The sequence below is a fragment of the Barbus barbus genome (genome assembly GCF_936440315.1).
Source record: "Barbus barbus genome assembly, chromosome: 4".
In the NCBI taxonomy this organism is placed as follows: Eukaryota; Metazoa; Chordata; class Actinopteri; order Cypriniformes; family Cyprinidae; genus Barbus; species Barbus barbus.
This window is the reverse complement of record NC_136732.1, coordinates 7,433,754-7,451,564: the sequence shown is the minus strand read 5'-3', so window position 1 is coordinate 7,451,564 and position 17,811 is coordinate 7,433,754. Positions and strand designations below refer to the sequence as shown.

Below are 17,811 nucleotides of genomic sequence, written 5' to 3'. Positions count from 1 at the left end.
CGTATCTGGAGCGGTTGAATAGGGCGTCTATAGATGTTTTTCCTGAACACGGAAGTCACGCCCGACTCTTAACCGGAAGGATGCTTTGTATTTCCGGTTTTCTGTGTTTCTAGTCAAATTAGCGTATATTCTGATCTGATAATCTCAGCAGCGATATCACCCTGTAGCCCAAGACTGGTTGCCCACTGAAGCTAAGCAGGGTTGAGCCTGGTCAGTACCTGAATGGGAGACCTCCTGGGAAAAAGTTGCTGCTGGAAGAGGTGTTAGTGAGCCCAGCAGGGAGTGCTCACCCTGTGGTCTGTGTGGGTCCTAACGCCCCAGTATAGTGAAGGGGACACTATACTGTAAAAAGCACTGTCCTTCGGATGAGACGTTAAACTGAGGTCCTGACTCTCTGTGGTCATTAAAAATCCCAGGATGTCCTTCGAAAAAGAGTAGGGGTGTTACCCCAGCATCCCGGCCAAATTTGCCCATTGGCCTCTGACCATCATGGCCTCCTAATCAAGTTCAAGTTCAAGTTGAGCTTTATTGTCATTCCGCTACACGTGGGGACATACCGTGGAACGAAATGTCCACGGTGCTACATAAATACAGACATACAACATTGAAGTAAAAAAACACTATAAACCTATACACAACTAACCTACTGACAGGTTTCAGCAGGTAGGGGTTTGCATGGGGTTTCAGAGGGGGGCGGGGTGATTTGAGTTCAGGGCTCTCAAAGCCTTGGGGAAAAAGCTGTTGAGCAGTCTGGCGGAGCGGGCTCTGATGCTCCGGTACCGTCTTCCTGATGGTAGGAGCTGGAAGAGACTGTGGGAGGGATGGGTGGAGTCCTTCACAATGCTGTTGGTTTTGCTGGAGCATCGTCTAAGGAAAATGGAGGGTCTTGCGGTCAGCAGCACTGCAGTTGCCGTACCAGACAGTGATGCAGCTGGTCAGCACACTCTCAATGGTGCCCCTGTAGAATGTGGTGAGGATGGGTGGAGGGAGACTTGCTCTTTTCAGCCGGCGGAGAAAGTGTAGGCGCTGTTGTGCCTTTTTGGAGAGTGACATGGTGGTGGTGGTCCAGGTGAGATCCTCTGTGATGTGCACCCCCAGGAATTTAGTGCTGCTGACTTTCTCCACAGTCGAGCTGTCGATGGTCAGTGGGGGGTGGTCAACGGAGTTTCTTCTGAAGTCCATCACAACCTCCTTTGTCTTCTCCACATTGAGGGACAGATTGTTAGTGCCACACCATTCAGCCTGCTGTCCCACTTCCTCTCTGTAGTGCGTTTCATCGTTGTTGCTGATGAGACCTACCACTGTTGTGTCATCAGCAAACTTGATGATATGGTTGGAGCTGAACTTGGAGCTGTGGTTGGCAGTGCAGTCGTGGGTCAGCAGTGTGAAGAGCAGCGGGCTGAGCACACAGCCTTGTGGGGCCCCTGTGCTCAGTGTGGTAGAGCTCGAGGTGTTGTGGCCAACACAGACTGACTGAGGTCTTCCGGTTAGAAAGTCCAGGATCCAATTACACGGGGAATTGTTAGGGCCCAGCAGGTTTAGTTTATTTATGAGCTGTTGTGGGATTATTGTGTTGAATGCCGAACTGAAGTCAAACTGAAGTCAACAATCATCCCCATACACTGATTGGCTTCATCACTCGGTCTCCTCTCCACCAGTAAGCTGGTGTGTGGTGGGCGTTCTGGCGCACTATGGCTGCCGTCGCATCATCCAGGTGGATGCTGCACACTGGTGGTGGTTGAGGAGATTCCCCCTTGTATGTAAAGTATCTATTAATTTTTTTTTTTTTAAAAGCACATGGCTCCATAGCGCCATCACTTTACAGTGGTACCGTCATTTGTCAGTACCTTACTCAAAGTTTAATAAGTGTGTAGATGACATGAAGCCGCCGGCGTTTCCTACATCAAAAACAGATGGGCACTATGGCCACGCACAGGCCACTTACACACTACAGCTAAATTTGGTTGTCAGTTCACCTTTTTCTCCTTAATCGCATTCTGTACACACATAATTCACTAAAATGACAACCGCATTTGACAACTGCATTTACTCCCGAAAAATGCATTTACAGAAATTCCACGCAGTGTGTACAGAACTAAAATAAACAACTAGTTGTTAATGACATATTTGAATGTGCATCAAAAATGTGTTGTCTTCTGTATATGAGCGCTCACGAGCCCTGCAGTAGTGTTAGTGTTGCCAGATTTTCATAGAAAGAAATAACACCACCAAAACACCCAAATGCTTTGTTTTATAACACCAAAAAAATCATATCTCATATCTGCAACAGACCACTTTAACTCCATAAAATGCCTATCTTTATGAGCTAAGACCAAACAACATGCCTAAAAGTGCTAGTAAATATGAGACATGGCAACATTGCAAGAGCGCTCTCTAAAGCAGCTTCCCGAGCATAAACAAAACGCAGCACATCTATCAGTGGTAGTTTAGTTAAAATTTAATGGACAAAAAGAGTCTTTAGCCAAAAAAAATGGCAGCTACTAAATGGCTAAATTCTTCATTTAAATGCGGTTGTTACCACATACACACACACACTGGCCACTTTATTAGGTACACCTTGCTACTACCGGGTTGGACCCCCTTTTGCCTTCAGAACTGCCTTAAATCTTCGTGGCATAGATTCAACAAGGTGTTGGAAACATTCCTCAGAGACTTTGGTTCATTTTGACATGATAGCATCACTCAGTTGCAGCAGATTTGTCGGCTGCACATCCATGATGCGAATCTCCCGTTCCACCACATCCCAAAGGTGCTCTATTGGATTGAGATCTGGTGACTGTGGTGGAGGCCATTTGAGTAAAGTGAACTCATTGTCATGTTCAAGAAACCAGTCTGAGATGATTTGAGCTTCGTGACATGGTGCATTATCCTGCTGGAAGTAGCCATCAGAAGATGGGTATACTGTAGTCATAAAGGGATGGACATGGTCAGCAACAATACTCATGTAGGCTGTAGCGTTTAAGCGATGCTCAATTGGTACTAAGGGGCCCAAAGTGTGCCAAGAAAATATCCCCCACACCATTACACCACCACCACCAGTCTGATCCGTTGAGACGAGGTAGGATGGATCCATGCTTTCATGTTCTTTACGCCAAATTCTGACCCTACCATCTGAATGTTGCAGCAGAAATCGAGACTCATCAGACCAGGCAACGTTTTTCCAATCTTCTATTGTCCAATTTTGGTGAGCCTGTGCGAATTGTAACCTCAGTTTCCTGTTCTTAGCTGACAGGAGCGGCACCCGATGTGGTCTTCTGCTGCTGTAGCCCATCTGCTTCAGGGTTCGACGTGTTGTGCGTTCAGAGATGGTATTCTGCATACCTTGGTTATAACGGGTTGTTTATTTGTGTTACTGCTGCCTTTCTATCATCTCTAACCAGACTGCCCATATTTTCTCTTTTTCGGACCATTCTCTATAAACCCTAGAGATGGTCATCTGTCACATTTCAGTGACGTAAAAATCGCATGAAATGCGACATGGCCATTCAGACTGAAGTCTCATTGCAAAGACCACATATGAAAGTGGTCTGTGCCTGATTTGAAAAAATCGGATTTGTGCTGTTCAGACTGTCGGATTTGGGCCACTTTAGCCTGCAGTGTGAACTAAGCCTAAATGTGCTGCCATGTGATTGGCTGATTAGCAATTTGTATTACCAAGCAATTGAACAGGTGTACCTAATAAAGTGGCCGGTGAGTGTATATGTGTGTGTAATATAGTAGTAATCACTGAATATTCGAAAGATACCACAATCCTGCACAGCCTATGGTCTGCGACCCCAACATCTCTGTGCGAACCTACAGTATGGTGAATGATGTCAAGTTGACCGTTCCAAGATGGCTGCCGCATCTAAGTGCCTCAGGAGCGGTCGAATAGGGCGTATCTATGGTTGTCACTCCTGAAACTTGTAATGTGTACGTGGCCTATTTGAATGGGTTCCTATGGAGACCGGAACAGAAGAGCATCCAATCGGAAGTTAGCATTTGTAATGGCAGCGCTCATCGTATACTCAGGAAAAAGGTCTATACATATCTACGCTTTTAAAAAATAAAGCGCAGTGCAGAATGTCTACTCCGCTATGTTGCATCAAATACAAAAGTTGCCACGCCAACCTGCTACTGTAAACAAAAGCTGCCAAGCTGGCCCCCGCCTCCAGGTTCTTCTGATTGGTCCGCTGTTTTGGAACTGAGATTGATGAGCAGTGCTGAGTGTTGATTATCCCGCTTATTCCATGGTCATTTGCCATTAGATTCAGAGATATATTCAGAATATAATGTAGCGATCTAGTATCCTCTATTTTATTAATACAAATCGCGGGTAAGCATTGACAAGTGTGTGTGTGTGTGTGTGTGTGTGCGCAGCGCAATCTGTGATCACTGACCTCTCTCTCTCTCTCGCTCTCTCTCTCTCTTTCTCTCTCTCCCTCTGTGTGTGTGTGGGTTTGTGTGCATCAATTAAAGCAGCGCATAGAATGGTGATTAAATTGACTTGGAACTACCTGTGCATTAAACGGTTTTACTGCATACCTGCAAGCCAATCAGAATCCAGTATTCAGACAGACCATGAAATAAACTATTTTAATGCACGACGTGGAGGCCAAGAACCACCCGACGCGAAGCGGATGCCATGGTTTTTTTCCAGCATTGACAGCACTGAAAAGTTAAAGCTGTTAATGATGTTTGTGCAATATTTGACTGGAAGGGTAAAAATGTCGGTTATTTTCATCAGTTACAGCTCGTTAGCTATAGCATTCTGTCAGAAACAGTGCAGTAAGGTTTATTTTAATTAATTATTGCATTTATTTGAATTAATTGTCGAGAGAGAGAGAGAGAGAGAGAGAGAGAGAGAGAGAGAAAGATGACAGTTGTGTGAACGTTACCTGCATCTGGACCTCTCTAAACAAGCTGTACTTCAAAAACAGCGATTTTACACCTCGTTGCTGAGGAATTTAATGTAGCGATCTAGTATCTTCGCTATTTTATTAATAAAAGTTGCAAGTTGACAAGTTTGTGTGTGAGTGCGAAGCGTAATCTACGATCTCCGAGTCTCTCTCCCTCCGTCTCTGTGCGTGTTTGTGTGCAAGTGATGAGTGGGGGTTTGTGTGGATCAATTAAACCAGTGCATTAACATGGAACAGAGATTAAACTGACTTGGAACTACCTGTGATTTTTCTACACCCTTTATTATTTTAATGTATTTGATTTATTATGTAGGAGAAAAGAACCACTGTTACTTTCCTGGTTGCAGCAGCTTCTATTTTTATTATTGATACTTTGTGCCAGTCTCCCAGGAAGTGACTTATTCACTTGAGCATGTGGGATGGAAACAGTGGTTTATTCGCAATTATACTGTTATATTGTTTTATGTTATACTTGTATTTATATTATGTAATATTATATTATATGGTTTTATGCGATATTACAATTTTTCATACAAGTTATATTCACAACTTTAGATGGAAACATCGCTACTGTGCAAACTCCCAGTAAACTTCAAACTAACTAACACATTTAAGATGGAATGTCTTAAGCAAAAGAGATTTGCATCTGGCTCAACTTCATTAAATGTGACTAGACATTTAACCTGGACAACTGACAACTTTAACTGACATTCCAAAGTGTGTCTTTGTACTTAATGTGTAAATATGGGACTTGTTTTTGTTTTTCTCTCATTAGGAAGATCCTCTCGATCAAATTGAGGTTTATTGCTCAATGATTGAGAAACTTAATGGCTCCCAGCCTTATTTGGTGGATAGTGTAGAGAAGTGTGCTCTCCAGGCTGTTACAACAATATGCCAGGTAAAGGTCTCCACTTCATTCTCACGGACATATATAAATATTCATTAGAACATTTTATAAAATTGTATTTGGACCGATATCTAGTCAAGGTTGAGGATTATTTACCTTGTTTGTACCTACAAAATTTAGTGAATGCATGAAATATTTAAAGAAAAAGTTCACTAAAAATTGTATTATTTGCATTATTTGTGTTAAGGGCTGTTTAAGGGTTAAGACTTGGTTTCGGTGTCAAGATCAGGGGTGATGTAAAAGGGGGGAGGTTAGGACAATTCCAAGGGCCCTGATCAGAGGGTGTGTGTGCGTTGAGGTTTGAAATGTTTTGATGTCTTTTTGTTTTTGTTTTTTTGGTGTCAACTCATCCTTGAAGTTATAGCACAGGACAGAAATTAATGAGTTTGTCATTTATTGGGTGTTTAGCAGTGAGTGTTTGAGCTATACATTAATCAATTTTCTACATGGTTTTTACATTATTTTTTCCAAGTTCTAAACAATACAGTTTTATGGGGGGTGAATTGAATATGAGAAGATGCTTACTGTACTGATCTTTTTAACAGAATAAATCTGAGGGAAAACTTTTTGAGAGATTCAGTAAATTGCGGATAAACTGGAAATTTGGAAAGCTTGTATCTACCATCATCCTAAAGTCCTGGCCAAAAGATGCCAAAGGAATCTATCTGGAAGATGAAGAAGTTGTTCTCCAACATCTTCTGGGTTGGACAGCAGCTAAGAATATTTTTCAGCTTCATGGTAATTATATGGGTTTCCTCTGCATGGCATTGCTGTTTTGAGAAGAAAGGTTTTTATTTTTTCTGTTTGATTTTTTTTTTTGCTCCGCAGGTGCTGATGAAAAACTGATTGATCAGCTTTCTAATGAGGCTAAAGAGAAATTTGCCATGGCAACCTCGTTATTCTCAAACATTCTAAATCAAGTCATAACAGGGAAAATAAAGATAAAGCTACTCAATCACATCCTGCAAAAGAGGAGCACTTTCCTTGAGCTGCTTAATTTAGGTAAAATACCTCACACATGAGATTTGACCCTGTTACTATAATATAATATGAGGAGTCATTACTCTACTGTTTTTACAGACTGTTTTTGTGAAAGTGAACAATACAAAGACACCACTGCCATGAAGAGACTTCTTCAGTCTAGACAAGAGGAGGTGAAGGCTATTAATCACGAGAGAGCACTGGTGGATGCTCTTATAACAATGAGCCGCAATCTACAAGAGCATGTGATAGGTAGAGTATATGCTACAGTATCTTCAGTATCACCTGGCAATAATAGCTCACTTTTATACAGAGATTTTAATAATAAATTTCTGTTTTTTCAGTTGATTTTGAAGGGTTGGAAAAAAAGCAGCAAACTGACATTGATGAGATGGACCTGGACAAGTTAATGGAAGTTCATTCATTAAATCAGATTCTCTCTGAAATGTCAGGAGTAGTTACCTACTTTGAGCTTGAAGATGATGTTCGATCTATGGCAGAGGTTCTAAACAACTATAAAGACAGCTACATTTTCAAAATGTGTTGGGTGAAACAGGCAGCAGTGTTTGCTGAGAACGCTAAAGATTATGGTGTTCCTTCAGAGGAGGAATTTTTAATCGCACTCGAAGATCTTTATAGTGAAATATTTGAACCATGTTATGATTCTTACAAAATCATATACACAAGGCTTAAAGATGGTAGCATAACGTTTGAAGAAGTTGACATAGCATTCAAAGCCTACAAGGGAAAATATGATGACCTGGAAGCAGAAGTTGCGATTATATGCAAACTGGATCGCAATGATGACCAGCGCTGGGTCCAGACAAGAATCCAGCAGGTCGAGCAGTACCATGAGCTTCATCTGGCAGTAGAGTCAGCTCAGGTGGTCATGATGGTCAAACAAACACTCAACCTCCAAGGAAACTTTCAAGTTTTGGAGAAGTTGCTTGTTACTGTAAGTCATTTAATTTTTGCCCTTATGTTTCCTATTGTCAAATAAATGCATTTCAGTGAACAATAAATAAGGCATGTGGTAAACCCATGAGGCTTTCTTCCCTTCAGACACACTTGGATTTTAAACGGGAACGTCTTGACAGCATAGACAATGAGTTGATGCAGGCAAAAGCTGTGCTTGTGGACATCACCGAGTCCCGTAGACTGTGCCTTAAAGAGCTTGGCCTCAGAAAGAATTTTGTTATTTGGGTTAAAGAGGCTCTTGAAGGTAAATAATAGGTGTTTGTGCTGATAATTGAATGTGATTTCTTAATTCTTATGCTGATATATAAGCAAATGTTATTCCTTTTTATCATTTCAGACATCAATGAGTTGAAAGTCTTTGTGGATTTGGCTTCCATCTCTGCTGGAGAGAATGATTTGGATGTGGATCGTGTAGCCTGTTTTCATGATGCAGTTCTTGGCTACTCCTCAATGCTCTATGATTTGAAACCAGATGCTGGCTTCAGGCACTTTAAAGAAATGCTGAAGAAACTATGGAAGGCACTTGACAATGATCCCAACCTCCCAAAGAAATTGGTAAGAATATCTACTAGCTTTGCTAACCAGAGGAAGAAAATAGGATTTTTTTTGTTCACCAACATTTTCTCTGTTTCAGTGTGACTCTGCAAGACACATAGAATGGTTGAAAACAGTCAAGGACAGTCATGGGTCAGTGGAGCTCTCATCTCTTTCTCTGGCGTCGGCTATCAACACAAAAGGAATCTATGTTATCAGAGCACAAAATCAAAAGAAGGTACATCATTAACTGTTTGAGTTCAAATAGATGTAGCACAGAAGATACACACAGAAATGTTGAAATACTTTAGCGTATTTGCTAACTTTATGCTGAATTGCCGATTAAAACCAGTTTGAAGGGTTAGGTTTGCTTTGGAAAATGCTAACTGGTTTCTAGGTGGTTTAGTTGGTGGACCAAATTGACTTTCCTGGTAAGGCCTTGACCAAGATGACAATCAGGTTTCCAGTTGTTCAAATCTAGTTTAGGCAATTGACAAGATAGAGCTCAAGATAACAGTTGGTGGAGACCTGGTCATCTTGATCAAGATCTTTGATGGACTGGAAAGTGGTTGTGCTGATACGTAAAAAAAAATGGCAGTTGAATTGCTGCTAGACCAAAATGTTCATCCAGCTCATTCAGGTCCCCACCAGCTGATAATTCATAAATTAACTAACTAACCAGCTTGGATCAACTACAAAACCAGTTCAGTCATGAGAACTCTTGAAAAGGATTGTAATATCCTTATTAATGTAAATAGAATGTCCATAGGCTTGGTCTTGTCTGCTTGCTGCTACGGAGCAAGTATGCTTCTGCTAAAGGCTCAGATCATAAAATTAAAAGGAAATATGCTGCTGCTAGACAGAGGAAGATCCCCCCCCTAACAGATCTAGGCAGGTGTTGCTGGGGAGGCGGTGGGCTAATATGAGGACACGCATAGCCCACAGACACGGCATTCATATGTCCTGGTTATATAGGTAAACGTTAGTGAGCAGAGGCGGACAAAGTATACAACTCCACTACTTGAGTGAAAGTACAGATACTGCTGGTCAAATATTACTCCATTACAAGTAAAAGTTGTAAAGACAGAAGTACTTGCTTTTAAAAGTACTTGAGTACCAAAAGTAAATTTCCTTTTTTATGTCAATGCACTGTTTTATTGTTGTACATAATTCTTGCAATACCTCTGAAGCAACTTATAATACATTACACCTACTGAATACTATCTTCTAGTATCTTTGGAATAAATAGCTTTTAGAATGTTAAGTTATGGGGGGGGATATACAGGTCCTTTTCAAAAAATTAGCATATTGTGATAAAGTTCATTATTTTCTGTAATGTACTGATAAACATTAGACTTTCATATATTTTAGATTCATTACAACACAACTGAAGTAGTTCAAGCCTTTTATTGTTTTGATATTGATGATTTTGGCATACAGCTCATGAAAACCCAAAATTCCTATCTCAAAAAATTAGCATGTTACAGAAACTCCTTGGGAGAAACTTGGCATAGTCAGGGGGCCAGTTCTCCTCTGGCAAGATGAACCAGCAGTTTGTGCTGAGGACTCATCTGGGGTCTCATTTATAAAACTCTTATATACAGATTTCATCCTAAAAGTGTACATTGGCACAAAAACTAAAGTTTTCCGATTTATAAAACCTTGTGTATGTCAGAATTTGCACAAAAATCCTTTTATAAATCCCAGTCAGGGGAAGATTGTGCGTACGTGGATCTCCACCCCGTCTCCTCCCCGAAATAACCATATATGGAGCTAACATAACCCAGTTTTACTATGCATAACCTCATCTGCATATCATTTCCATGCATATTCCCATTTACATGACACTGTTTAACACCGCCAATGGTACAAGACATTAAGGAAATATAAAATATGTACTATTAATGCCATTTGTTACATACACATTGTAACAAAATTAGCTCAAGTGAGATGAACATAATCAATCATAACGGGTTGTTATATATTCATCTTCAGGAATTAACTGTAGCATTAATAGTACAATAAAATTATTTGTTCGTCTGCAGTACGGACAGTTTTAATCATCTATTGACACTAAGGAAAATTATTTATCTGGCCACGAAGAATAATTTCCTTACTAGTACATTGCTCGTAACAAAACCGGAACGTTAAAGTGACCTCGTTCTGTTAGCAGCAGACACACACAACCAAGCGTGAATACATATGGATGTTTATAAAACTACTCTACAGGGGAACATGCAACATCGAACTAGACACAAACATAGAGATACCTTTGTAACTGATTAATTATGGTCTAAATAAAGGAAATGTCTCTATGCGTGTGTGTTATGTGTTTTAATCGTGGAGGTAGTCCACTGGTCAGCCAGGCCGTTGGTGTCTGGTATCGAGGGGTCATTTAGTTCTCTGGAATGTGTTTGAACTGTTTCAAATAGTTCTCAGATAAATATTTAAGAATAGAGTTTATCTCATTCTTTTCCACTGGCCAAATGGTATTTCAGTTATTTTAAACAGTTCAAATCAAATGCAGTTTTGCTGATAAGATGAACATCTTTTATCTATTTTTAGTGGAAAGAGATTTGCTTATATTCGCAGTGTAAATACAATTGTCTGATTCTGCGCGTCACTGATAAAGTATTTTAAAAAGGAAACGTGCAAATCTTACCGTTTTCTCCTAGTTGTATCCTTCAGATACAGTGTCATTTTTCATAATGTTGTAGAGATTCTACTCTGCCATCATTGAATCCATCCTCTGCACCTCAATAACTGTCTGGTTCAGCTCAGTTACCAAATCTGACCTCAGAAGACTACGGAGGGTAGTCCGGACTGCTGAGCGAATCATTGGTACAACCCTCCCCACTCTCCAAGAACTGTACTTTTCCAGAGTGAGCAAAAAGGCTGGTAAAATCACTCTGAACCCCTCACATCCAGCACACAACCTCTTTGAACTGCTGCCGTCTGGTCGACGCTACAGAGCTCTGAGCACCAGAACGACCAGACACAGGAACAGTTTCTTCCCTCAGTCAATACATCTCATGAACACTCAATAAATAAATGTAGAACACACAACTAATACATTATCCATTCACCACACTCACTTATTTTATTTTTATTTTCTCATTTCTAATTTGCACATACTTGACCTGTACATACATAGTCGACTATATTATATATTATATATTGTGTATTTTTTTTTTTTTTGCTGCTTTGTACATTGGTTATTGGCTATTTCCTGTTATTTTGTTTCATTACCTGTGTCCTGTCCTGTTACTGTCTTTCTGTTGCACTGTGGAGCTTCTGTCACTATAACAAATTCCTTGTATGTGTAAACATACTTGGCCAATAAAGCTCATTCTGATTCTGATTCTGAGATGACTTCACATTAGAGCCCTGCGCGGGACTGTTTTCTTCATCCCGCTCCCGCCCGCGCCCGCCGAATTTCTGACCATTACCGCCCGCTCCCGCAACGTGTGTGTTACACTCCCGCCCGCACCCGCAATATGTATGTCCACTCCCGCCCGCACCCGCAAAACTCTGAGAATTTATTCCCGCACGATAATAGAGATGCATTGATTTTGTGTCTTCTCCCGTCCCGCAGGAAAAAAAAACGTATTGTATTGCTATTATTAAAGAGATTCATGTTTGTTTCTTTCCCTGACCTGCATGTATTCTGACGCACTGGTAGGGAAGATGAATATAGCCTGGGCTATCGGGGACATCTAAAACGCTTAGGCTACCGCGCGTTTCTTTAGACTGCAAGTACTTTGATTTTGTTGACAATGACATCATGTCGCTAGGTTACCTCCCGATCCCGCAGTGTTCAAACCGCCCGCTCCCGCGAGATTTGCGTTGGGTCCCGCGGGACCCGGCCGGTCCCAATCCCAATGCAGCCCTCTACTTCACATGACATTAACACCTCCGTGCAGCTGCGGTTGTACAGTAAGCTATTATCATTGCTCCTATTCAAACCGAACAATGGACCGTTCCACAGAATCCATCAGTGTCCGCCATCATTTTTAAGTAAGTGCGCGTCATTGATCATTGTTTCACTAAAATATTTCTCATAACATGAGATCTGTAGTTTTAAAGATGAATTATTGTGCACCTATAGCATTCCTCGCTGTTATTAAAACATATGCCATAGTAAAATTGTTTATCGTTAATAAAATTATGTAAATGTTGTTTGTAAAATTATTTCAGTGTTTATCTCAATTAATGTGAGTGGATTATTTAATGTAAATGTGTATATCGACATGAAAACGTCGAGTTTAAAAACTTTATTTACTTTTCTCACTCCAGGAAAAAAGAGTTTGTACGCATGGTCAAGTTTATTTTTTTATAAATCACAATATGTGCGTGGGAAATCGCGTATGCATTTTTCTATGCCCATTTTGTGCGTACGCAACGTTTATAAATGGGGCCCCAGGTTCCCGTGGTCTTGTCCCGTTAAGGATTTTTTCTACTGGCCCTGCCAACATTTTCACTGGCCCTGCCACAATAGCATTGTGGACCTAGCACAATAGCATATGCTGTTATCGTTGTTTTTGATCTGTTATCTTTTATTCCAATAAATAAGCTTATATGACACCAATATTTTAGATGCCAATTCAATTTTAACAATTTTCGATTTTGATACCACAGCAAAAACCACTAGCTAGGGGTGACCCCGAATAGTCAACGATTCGATGCTTCGATAGGAGGAGCCTGATTCGAATCTCACAGTCGAATATTCGCGGGGTGTTATGATCATGCCATTTTGGAAATATGGGGGTGCTCAAATCTTTGATTTCACATAGAACTACCAGTTTTATCCCAATATATTAATATACTGCCTTTAAATTAATGCTGTAAATAAGAATCTGAAAAGAAAGTAGCTTCAAATAAATATTTTAACATGCGTGAATAAATCCAACCACTCCTGAAGATTTAAGTTTCACTTTCCATAATCCGTGACCAACAGAGGAGCATCTTGGCAGCAGGTATTTAAATCTTTAACAAGATTCAAATTGACAGAGTGAAAAACTGGATTTTTTTTCAACAAAGTAGGGTACAACTTACCGATTTCAAAACATTTCAGCCAGTTTATATATCGTGTATATATTATTTATCTTGTATATGATGCATTTGGTTGAGTTGCCCTGCAGTAAAGCGCTTCATTGAGGTACGGTGATTATCTCTTCAGCGCACGCAAGTGCGATCAGGACAAACAACAATTAATGAATATTAATAACTATGACTGGGACTGTCATATACATAACATTATAACGAGAACACTAGTATGGGCATATACATAACATTATAATGAGAACACTATGGGCCTGTTTACATCTGGTCACTTCATGCGTTTTCTCTCGGATATCTATCTGATTTGTTAAAACGTTTCCATTTACACTTGGCCACATAAATGTGTCTTCGCAAAACGAATATAAAGCCGTTCTTTAATTTCCACGCTATATGCAATTTTAACGGAGTTCACGTCAATGAAAGCAATAGATATGCGCTGCATTTTATTCGTTATCAGATCATTTCAATATCAGAGACCGCAACCAGAGAGAGCGCGGCATCAGCACTGGAAAGATAGGTTAGTCGCACTACTTTTAATGAAGATCATTGTGTGTTGAGCGTCTGCGACTGACTTTCAGTTTCATTCGTGGAAATTTGCGCGTCGGCTTGCTGAAGAGATACTCAGCTACTCATCCGCGGTGATGCTTGTTGCATTAGCGCTGTCATATCTGACTATAACATACCATATAGCCTATAAAAAACTCTCGCACGTTTATTTTTGTAATATATTTTGGGAGGAGTAAAATTAGCATATGTGGTTTCAACAACCAGGTACATTTACGCTTGTCCAGTTTCGTCTGGAATGCGGCCCAGACCAACGCCTGAAGTGGTTTGAGCGATCGGATTTATATCCGTCTCGAATGCATTTCGGAGGGCATTACACCTGGTCTTTTCAGGATCGGATAGCTATCCGATCAGAAAAAACGCATGAAGTGACCAGGTGTAAACAGCCCCTATTATAATAAAACGCTGTGACGTTTGAGTTTAGCTGCCGTGTAACACGTCCACAAAAGTTCATTCAGAGCCATGCAAACACGTTCATGATGTGCATTCGGGGTATTTTGTGCAGATAGCCTATAAGTCGGAATATAACGTTATGTTGTATAAATAATGAAGCATATTCTATAGGCTATGAGATAAATGGTGAGTTAAATCCCATCGATTAAACACCTGCTATCAAAAGCTTAATTCTACTGGTCATCTTCAGCGTGCGCCGCTCAAAACAGAAATGCAGAACATTAATAACTATTGTCATATACATAACGTTATAATGAGAGCAATATTGTAAAAAAAAAAAAAAAAAGGGTTTCGCTGATGTTTAATGTTAACTATCTTTTAATCTAAACATAAAACATTATTTACCCCGTTTGTATCTGCGAGTCATCCATTACACATTTTCCCTGTGTGTTAACATCAGTAATTATGACTGTGTCCGACTTGACTCTTGGTAATGTATTTTGCCCCCAAACATATGATTCGACTATCAGTTGAATATCGGCAAGATTCGAAAATTCTGATTCGACTATGAAAATCCTTAGTCACCCCTACCACTAGCTATAAATAAATATATTCAAACATAGTTCAAACATTATTAAAGGCAAGTGAACCATCAGTAAATAAGAACACATAAACAAATTACAAGTAATAGCACAATTAAATATAGGCCTATAGCACATAGAACTGAAATGACACTAAAAATGGTTATGTTTTTAGATGTTCAGGTTATACCATGGTGTCAAACTGTTGTCCTTAATCCTCCTTTAGCGTTAAGGAGCAACTATATCTAAAATGCTAGAAATGGTGTTTCTGTTACATCAAGTTTTTCTGAGCTATTGGATATGCTGAGGAATCAGGAAAATTACTTGCAAAGCAGTCTTTTGTGGTAGAAGTGATGGTTCTACCATACTTGTAACAAGGAGTAGAATTTACAGTTTTAGCTATATGGAGTTTACACAAGACTATATAATGATCTGAAATGTCATCGCTTTGCTGCAGAATTTCAACACCATTAACATCAATTCCATATGACAGTATTAAATCTAGAGTATGATTTACATTTGTTAATTGTTGAACATCAATTAAATTGTTACTCTTAAACTGGTTTGGAAGTTTTTTGTGTTTTCTAGTTCGGGTAACCGACACAATCTCTATAGTGTGATATCTAGGTGAAAGGGTCTCTTTGTGCTGAGAATTAACTGACTTCTGTGAGAAGCAGCGACATTCTACAATAGCTCAATGCTTGCTTTTAGTTGTCTTATCTTCAGTAAATGACCTTGAGTATTGCTTTTTTTTCAGTTGTGCTTGGAAAATATTCTGAAGCTACATATTATGGAAGAGCATGATGAGGGCTGTGAGAGGCGCATTTATTCTCTGGAAGACCTAAGAGATCTTCAGAATAAATTGATGCTAATGTCTGGCAAAGGCGATCTGGGCCAGTGTGAAGTCGATCAGTTTGCAGAGGTGACTTTTTACCTTTTAGATATTTTATTGTTGTATTTCTCCATGGCTGTTGTAATTATCCCCAAATTAATTTCTTTCCTTTTTCCAGGTTTTTGCCAGTGTACAGAGGTTGGCCTCTGTATTCATTGATTTGTTTGTTGCTGGAAATCCATTGTTCAGACACTGGGAGGCAAACATCAACTGTAATAGTAAAGAAGCATGCATCATTATGGACTTCAATTTGGGGAATGTTGTCAGTGTTGTCATGATGGAAGGTGATGTCACAGAACAGCTGCCAGAAGTCTGTAAGAAAATGGAGAGCTGCTTAAGCTTCTGGAAAGATTTTATGGACAAGCAGAGATCTCAACATTATTTCTTAAACTATTACACTGCGGAACAGGTAGTCTACCTGTGCCATCAGCTAGCCCAGGGCAATGTTGTTGCAATGGAAGATCAAGTTCTTATGATGCTCTCCTTTATCAAACCTAATTGCACCACTTCAGAATTGAGACAGGCTTGGCACAGGCTTCAGTATGAAGTAATTAAGAAGGGTCCTGAGCAAAATGATGACTTAGACTTTCAAACTTTTGTGTCAGTCCCCAGTATGATGGAGAATGAGAGAATTGAGGAATCATGCCCATTGACTGACGACTTGGCAAGCCAGTTGGGGGATGCTATTGGGTCAAAAAAGCTAGATGTGATTTGGAATGCCTACATGCGAAACATGAACAATTTTCTGCCAGACTCCCTTGATGTCAGAAGACTTGGGTATCTTCTTGAAATTTTGGCCAACAGCCCCAGCGAACACGAGGCTGATTCCTCACAGGATGAGAGAACACAGTACATTCAGAGAGAACTTCCAAATGGAATGGCTACTGGAAAACCAAATTTAATCATCTGCCCTTCTGAAGAAATTCTGATATCTTGCATTTCAATTTACATGAGCAGCAAGGGTCAGCCTCTACCTACCTATGATGAAGTACTCCTCTGTAGTGCATCCACTTCATATGAAGAAGTGGAAATTTTCCTCAGGCGCTGTCTCTCTGCTGGCTACAGGGGAAAGAAGATATATACAATACTCTATGTGGACCAACTTACCTATGAAGTCAGCTACAAAGTGGAACAATTTTTTCAGCATCAAAGTGCACGGAGCAGAAATGATTACAGACTTGTGTTGGTCTGCAGCTCTAACAGAGAACATGCATACCTTCCTTCAGCTTTTAGTCAATTTAGATTGCACTTGATTCCCCAAGAACCAATTGCCAGTATTCAGCGATACCTTGTTAGGCATTTTACAGTACCAGCTGACATATCCAGTGCTGCTGATGTGTTCAAAGACAGACAGTGTGTGGGAGTTGTATCCTCAGAAAGATCAGGAGTTGGTGAGTATATGTTCAAGTAATGTATTTAAATTGGCCAGTTTTCAGAATTTGTGTCAGCTAAATAAAGTGCCCTATTAGTGATTATAATAATTTTTGCTAAAAGTGTAAGATGGTAAATTATATCTGTGTGGTACATTCTAGGAAAATCACTTTACATTAAACGAATGTATGAGAATTTGAAGAAGATCACCAAGAAGCCTTCACAGCTGAAGTGTATAAGGTTAATTGAGCCAAGAGTTGATGAAAATGTCATCCTTCAGTCCTTGCTCAACAGCCCCAAGAAAAAGCTTTCAGTCTATCATTTTGATGTCACCACCATGGTAGCTACCTGATTTAGATTTTTTATTTATTATATTTTTTTTAAATATAAACTTATATAAACATCAACATTTCTTTCTAAGTATTCTTTATATACTTACAGGTAAAGAAAGGACTTCATGAATTTCTGTTCAGGCTGCTGATCCTTGGATACCTTATGGACTCAGAAGGAAACATGTGGAAAAGCAGTAATAAGCACTTGTATGTCATCGAGATACTAAGACCTGGGACATCCCGACATGATCGAAGAGCTGTAAGTAAACTCATTAAATCACTTTCAAATCACAATCAA

The 17,811-nt window shown here is 39.9% G+C and overlaps 1 protein-coding gene across 3 annotated transcripts in view; it reads left to right on the top strand.

Moving 5' to 3' along the window:
* LOC306866505 (E3 ubiquitin-protein ligase rnf213-alpha-like) overlaps positions 1-17,811 on the top strand; it is a 131,179-nt gene that overhangs the window by 75,486 nt on the left and 37,882 nt on the right. For all 3 annotated transcript variants that reach the window (XM_079411754.1, XM_079411752.1, XM_079411753.1), the window contains 12 exons: positions 5,695-5,817; positions 6,372-6,564; positions 6,655-6,828; positions 6,907-7,059; positions 7,152-7,762; positions 7,870-8,029; positions 8,123-8,340; positions 8,420-8,557; positions 15,676-15,840; positions 15,929-17,201; positions 17,343-17,521; positions 17,623-17,772. In XM_079411754.1, coding sequence (XP_079267880.1) covers positions 5,695-5,817; positions 6,372-6,564; positions 6,655-6,828; positions 6,907-7,059; positions 7,152-7,762; positions 7,870-8,029; positions 8,123-8,340; positions 8,420-8,557; positions 15,676-15,840; positions 15,929-17,201; positions 17,343-17,521; positions 17,623-17,772 — 3,537 coding nt within the window. The remainder of the gene's footprint in view (positions 1-5,694; positions 5,818-6,371; positions 6,565-6,654; positions 6,829-6,906; positions 7,060-7,151; positions 7,763-7,869; positions 8,030-8,122; positions 8,341-8,419; positions 8,558-15,675; positions 15,841-15,928; positions 17,202-17,342; positions 17,522-17,622; positions 17,773-17,811) is intronic.